The sequence below is a fragment of the Poecilia formosa genome, unplaced genomic scaffold (assembly GCF_000485575.1).
Source record: "Poecilia formosa unplaced genomic scaffold, Poecilia_formosa-5.1.2 Scaffold709, whole genome shotgun sequence".
NCBI lineage: Eukaryota > Metazoa > Chordata > Actinopteri > Cyprinodontiformes > Poeciliidae > Poecilia > Poecilia formosa.
In genome coordinates, this window is record NW_006800648.1 from 61,373 (window position 1) to 68,517 (window position 7,145).

General features: G+C 38.7%; 1 protein-coding gene across 3 annotated transcripts in view; it reads left to right on the top strand.

Moving 5' to 3' along the window:
- ccnt2a (cyclin T2a) overlaps positions 1–6,394 on the top strand; it is a 9,330-nt gene extending 2,936 nt beyond the window's left edge. Inside the window, exons 6-10 of one of the 3 annotated variants that reach the window (XM_007542564.2) lie at positions 671–716; positions 2,771–2,934; positions 3,053–3,123; positions 3,495–4,725; positions 4,894–6,394. In XM_007542564.2, the coding sequence (XP_007542626.1) occupies positions 671–716; positions 2,771–2,934; positions 3,053–3,123; positions 3,495–4,725; positions 4,894–4,967 (1,586 nt within the window). In that variant the 3' untranslated portion in view covers positions 4,968–6,394. The other 2 variants (XM_007542563.2, XR_475317.2) reach the window with 2 other exon arrangements.
- Positions 6,395–7,145: the final 751 nt, after the last annotated feature.

The following is a 7,145-nucleotide window of genomic DNA, read 5'->3' on the forward strand; positions in this document are numbered from 1 at the left end:
TAAGTACAGCCCACATAGCCATTATTTATTCAACAACAGTTAAATCAAAAATTGTTAATCTTTGTTTTTAAAAATGATGGTGAAGAAAATTGTTTTACTTTTTACCGTTTTGGGTCTTGATTTATGTCATTTTAGAACTTGGTATTTAATCTTTGCTGTACGTCTTTCTCACAACTTTATGTTCCTCAATCACGTTCTGAAATACTCTTATAATGTTTAAAATTTTCTAGCTTAGGATTCACAACGTAATCTGCAGAAACTTGCAATGATTTTCTTACAACAAAACAATATATGATTCCGTTTACTGATCAACTTTTTTTTATTTGACCTTTATTTATACAGGTTGTCTTATTGAGGTCCAACATCTCGTTTACTAGAGACCAGTTTTGATAAAATAAATGAGCAAAAAATATAACTTTGGCCGTTAAACCTATTTAGAAATATCCTTTATTGTCCTACAATAATGGAATTTATGTGCAATATTAAATTCAATATGTTAATACAGAATAAAGAACAATAATTTGCTTCCCCAAGTCTGGATCTTGGCTCAATATGTGCACTGGAAATTAGAATAAGAATGCTAAACATAAAGTTAAATTACGTTTGTCTGCAACAGTACTAATATTTCTTTTATGTTTTTGTCTGTTTCCTTTTTGTCTCCCTTCTACAGCAAGCAAGGATCTGGCACAGACTTCCTATTTCATGGCTACCAACAGGTTGTTATCCTGCCCCTCCTTTGTTGCACTTTGACTGCACACCATAGCTTCCTGTAATGCAGGGTACCCTTTCAGTGTCCAACGGGCCCTACTTGCACTGGTGGTTGTTGGGACGCTTGCCTCCCTCCCCCTCGGCTCCCCTCCCTTCCCCAGAGGTAGCGGGATATGGTGGCTTGTAGCGTTACCGGCCCCAGTCGCAGTGCGGTGTATTGTACAAGGGACCACGTGTTGGCACAGATGGGTTGAATGCAAAATGTGAAGTATAGTGGTGCGCTTGAAAACCACATGTTTGTTCGGTTGCGAAAAAGTGCATAATTCTAAGCGAAAGACACTCTGGTAGCCTGAATATCAGCTAAAGATTTCACAGATGTAAACATTTCTCGTAGAGGTCCTTCCGGTAAGTACTGCAGATGACTTTTTAAAGTTTTCTTTTCATGTTATGTTGTTGTATTATTGCCCAAAAAATACTGTTAAACCTTAACTGTACCACTAAACACATTTTTTTTCCTAGCTATGCAATATTTATATATTGCAAACCTAAAATTCAAGAAAGCAGGAAGTACTGACTCATTAAGGACCCTAAAGCTGTAATTGGTTTACCTCTAGCAGGGGTTGGTCAATTAATTTCCATTGTTAGATATTTGATTTACAAAAACTGGGTCCTTAAAGGGTTGATTTAAAGTAGGTGGTGAAAAGGCACTTAAAAATTATCTTTAGTAACAGTTCAGTGTTCACATTATCTACATGAAGACTGATCTATACCTGCTGCTCACTAATGGTCATGATATAGCCTATGACTTGGAGATGACCTTGAAGTATATTTATTGTTTTTATGCTGATTCAGATTATTTTTTATTTTGTCCTAACATGTAAAAGTACAAACTAGATTACCTTTACAAATATTACCAGAATCACAAAATTTCAGACGTTGTGTTTATCTCCATCTACATGGATGTGCATGTTTTCAGAGAACCATATACTGAATTTGATTAAAAACATTTCTACTGAAATCATTATGCATTTAAGCTGTTTGTACAGTAGGTGCTTATTTTACCCCCTACTTTAAAATTCAAGGAGCAAGATCAGAGTTAAGTGTTTCTGCTGGATCATAACAGCCACTTTCTGGATTGAAATTATTTACTTTTCTGCCTTTTTTATGTACCAGTTAAGGTCGCATTATATTCAATGGGCTTTACAGTAAATCCTCGCTGGATATTTTATATCTGCAAATAGTGTATACCACCAATATGTTAACTAGCCTTCACCTTGCTAAAAAGACACAAAGTGTTGGTATTATTTAGATACCATTTTGATGTCAATATTTTGGTGGCAGTTTCTCAATCATTTGCTATCCTGACTCTGAGCTGTATGTATGTATGTGCTTGACTCACTGACTCCATTCAGCTCCACTTTTTTCAACATGTACTAAGTTAGATTTAGGAGGACTAAGATTTTATTGAAGTTGTATGTTGTGGTTCTGACTAGTAGCTGATTTTTTGTGTTTTATTGTCTTCTGTGTTCTTGACAAGGAGCAAAAAAGTCTACTACTTAGAAAAAACACCAGGAAAGTGGCTCTATCTTTGAAAACGTTTAATACATTTGTAGACTTGTTTACTATGAATTTGAAATTAGAGTAAAAAGGGTCGTTATTTAAATATGATGCCGTGTAATACAAGTAACATTATTTATTATTATAATTTGCAAGTACAATTTTTGCCATAAGTTTGTCTCATCTGTATCAAGTGAGTGATTGGGTGGGTAAAAGTCTCCTATTTATACCAAACCACCTCCTTGCCAATTATCACTTTTATTATTAATGTGTTTTAACTTTTAGCAGGTTTGGTTAGTAGGAAATTAACCACAGTTAGATTTTTAAGTCTTTTTATTGTATCAAAACACTTAAATTGCTTTCACTGCCATTTTGACCCCACACCAACAGTATATTAAATCTGTCTGCTCCCTCTTGTGTTCTTCCTCTCTTCTCCACATGTTGGATGGATTTTGACCTCCCATGGCCTGATGAACTTCCTCATATCCCCTCACCCGTTCTGCAGTTTGCACCTCACTACCTTCTGCCTCCAGTACAAGCCCACAGTGATCGCCTGTGTATGCATACATCTGGCCTGCAAGTGGTCCAACTGGGAGATTCCGGTTTCCACTGATGGGAAACATTGGTGGAAGTACGTGGACAGCACAGTGACTCTGGAGCTGCTTGATGGTGAAGTCATACTATTACCTACATCTGAGATTTACTGTTAGTTATTTAAGCAAATTAAGGAATCAAAACTAATTATGTGAATTCTAAAATGTTTTATGTTTATCCTTTAAACTTTCAGAGCTGACTCATGAGTTTCTGCAGATTCTGGAGAAAACTCCAAGCAGACTGAAGAGAATACGGAATTGGAGGGTAAGATATTACAATACTATATTTTTTTATATTCGACTGCCTTGGAAAATAATTCACAACTCTTAACCATTTCACTGACACACAAGCTACTCTAGTTTTGAGGTTTCATGTGACCCACAAATTGGGAAGTAGATGGAAATAATTGCATCGATGTGTTTACAAAAAAATCTAAATCATGTATCATACTTTCTATATGCTGTGTTTTGTGTTGGTCTGTCGCATAGAATCTCAATAAAATAAAGCAGAAGTTGTGATTATAATGTAAACATGTGAAAAAACCAACTTCTTGTACAAGTTTATAATTGTGTCATCTCAGTTGTCTTAAAAAAACAACCTAAAACTAAATTTCTTTGCAAATCTTTGCCCTCTAGGCGACACAAGCTGCAAAAAAGCCCAAAAGTGAAAATATGCAGTCGATGGATAATGCATTTTCTGGGCCTTCATTGCTCCAGGACCACGGCGATACAGCACTTCCTGGAGTTTCCTCGTCCAACCCAAGTTTTTCCAAAGCAGGTGCTGCCTTTTCTGTACCCATGCCCGGGCATTCCAGAGGGGTCCCGTTGTCTCTGGACGCCATGGCTGCCACGTACAACCCAGCCAGCCACAGTGAATGGCCTCAGGTTAACCAGAGCCATTACCCCTCCACCTGCATAAAACAGGAACCGCTCAGCATCTCCATCCATGAATCCATGCTGTCTTTGCAAACTTCCACTTCCTCTTTGCTCCAGCACCCTCCGCCTTACAAGACTGAAAAAACAGTTGATTTAAACCTTGTTAAGCAAGAGAAAGGAACAGCAGGCAAGCATCACTCAACACCTCAGCCTGCTTACCCTCCTTCCGGTCAGCCTCCAGTTCTGAAACTGTCTCTGGATAAATACAGAGAGAAACATTCTGCAGAGTATACTGTCCAGAAGCGTAGGCAAGACCCCCATGGAGGACTAATGGACTGTGATGTAAAAGGCGACTTAACTTCCTCTTCTACCTATGCACCACCAAACATTACCCACATAGAACATAGAAAACATGCACAGCCTCATCAAGCCTCCCAGAGCGGCAACACGACAGCTTCCCCTCTGAAAATGAAAATCCCTTCCTCCTCAGCTTCTTCAGGGCAAGACAGACGCCATCACGGAGACAAAGCCTCGCTCAAGCTTCGTCTGCCTGTCCCCGGGTCCAGCAGCAACGCTCTGCCAGAAAAGAGCGGACAACCAATCAAAGATGAGTTCAAGATGAAGATCAAAGTTTCTTCATCGGAGCGGCACAGCTCATCAGATGAAGGCATTTCCGCCAACAACAGCAAGAGCAAACATTCCAGCCCGCTGGTGAGCAAGGAGAAGCATCGCAGCGCCGAGCACAACCTCCATCGCCCCCACAAGCACAGCGGCAATGGGCGAGGGGCCGCTGAGGCTCCGGGTTTGCTACGAGTTCCTCCTGGTCTGGTGGCAATGGAAGGAACGGCGCTCGGTCATCCCACGTCCGCCACTTTGACTTCGTCATCACGAAAGAGGGCCTACGCCGAGGGCGGCCACAACCACCACCCCTCATCTTCGACTTCCTGCTCCAAAGTGAGCAAAATCTCCAAGAGTGGCACTAGTGCTGCAGGTACTCCATCTTTTTCTTCCCCCTTTCCTCCTCCTCGCTCTTCTCCTGTACTGCAGTGTGTCTCGTCCGGCTCGCAGCTCTGTGGCTAACTTCCCTCCCCTCCTTCCCTCCTCGTCTTCCTCCTTATTCTTGTCTCTCCTCTTCCTCCTCCCCTCCTGTCATACCCAGGTGGGCTGCGGACCTCTCAGCAGTTCCTCCCTCCTGGCGAATCGCCACATGAAGTGGGAGAGCAGAGACACTGAATCCGACGCTCTGCAGCACATGGAACTGGCACCAAACTACCGACCACTGAGACTTTGAAGACTATGCTGACCTCTTTGTCAAGTGCCCTACGAAAATAACACTTTGTGAATATAAACCCTTTACTGAGAGGCAGAAAGCGTTGCTGCAAATAATTATTGTTGGACTTCTCTGTTTCTGAGAGATAAGAAAGATGAATAATTATGCTTCCTGTCGCACCTCGGGGCTGTGACGTTCAGTCCTTTGTTTGTTAGTGTTGAATTGCTGCTCAGTTTTCACTTTCTCCTCGAAAGGGTGGAAGAATTTGCGAACGTGGATGCGTGGGGTGGGGAAAGGTTCCATCCTCACGTTGTAAGACCTCCATATGAGAGGACAAGTATTACAAGTTCTATAAAAGCATGAAAGGTGCACTTTCTTCATTTTCATGTTTGTTTGTTTTTGTTTTTTAGTAATTTAAATATATTGCGTGATTATATGGAAGAAGTTATCTGGCCAGCTGGAGATGAGTTAGTTTGTTTTCTGGAATTCCACTTGATACTGTTAATGGATGCAATATTTTTTAGGTGTAAAGTTCCATCTCCAAAATTACTTTCTGGTCTTGGTTTCCTTTTTTATACTTAAACTGCATTTGATTTGCATGTTTCAATCATCAAAGGGATGTGAGAGAGGAGCACTTAACTTGCTGTTTACAAAAAAAAATGGAGATAAATGTACATATGTTTCTTTTGTATGTTTAAAGAAGAAGCTATACCATGACTACTCAGGTTTGGAGCTGCTTGTAATTATAACAAGATGACTATAATACATATAAAGGTTTTATTTCAAGGCTCAGTTGATTGGAGGTCACCGACTGAATGATTGCAGCATTCCAGGAGTTCAACTTTCTGTAGATGGTGTACTGTTGGATTCCCACTACAACAATATCACAGCAATCATTTTGTACCAAAAACCTTCACTTCTAAGTAGACCTTAAGCTGGACGCCAAAGGTTGTGCCTCACAAAAAAGGGATGCTACTAATATGATACTAAAGTTTACATCAGGTGGATCAAACATTGCATAAATTTATCAGCCCATTTAATCACATTTAGGTCGTATTAAATCTAGAGAAAAATATTTCTTGTAGGCAATGCCAGACCGATTGAGATTCTCTCCTCTCATGTATATGTTTGGGAATACCTTTAACACTTGAACCATCTCTTTCAGCTTACATTTCTCTCAAGAGCCTGTACCCTATAAACCCGTCTGTATTGTAAAGCATCCAACATACCATATTGGTCCAAGGCCGGTGGTGTTTGTATGTAATAAAGCATTTACAGTTGAACATTAAATGAAAAACTGCAATTGTTTTAGAAAAAACATGAACCACTCATCACGTCTTTCCACTTCTTATTTTAATATAATGAATAAACTTCATTGCCGTCACCATTACACTGTACAAAATCTTTTTTTTTTTTTTTAAATATGGCATACAATTCATCTTTAAATGGTAAACATGGTTTATTCCTCTATGGTTCAGTGGAGTGGACAAGTATTTCCTGCTTTATAAATTTCATTTGCGCCGTTTTCTGTCGTGTGTAATATTTCAGATCTGTATTAAAATTTAATTTCACGACCTGAGTAAAAAAGTTTTAAAAGCTTCATGTACTAAGGGAGAGTTAACTTTTTAAAGGAAATAATTAGAGAACAGCTTTTTTATTTATTCATGGCATCTGTGTCTTTTTTTTATGATCTGAAAAAAGACGAATCCCTTGTTTTCTGTGGAAATAAAAAATCTTTTGGGTCAAATACTTTCAGCACTGAACCATTAAGAAAAATTACTTAGAGTTTAAATGATCACAAACCTTTTAGTTCTAGTTAAATTAATATGCATTAAACTGGCACAGTACATTCATTCAACATAAAGACTGAAGTTAATAATCACTGATCAGAGTACAGTATTCAGGATTAATTTACATGCTAGAAACAGTTTCCACTGCACTCAGATGTAGGTTTGAAACCTAAATGCATTTTAATAACGTAGAATATATTCAGAAAGCTTCAATACACACAGTGATACATTTCAATTGTTTGTGGTTAAACTTAACTGCAACTTCAGCTCATGACAACCCAACATTTATATTATATAATATGATTATATATATAATATATTATATAATTATATAATATTATATAAAGAATA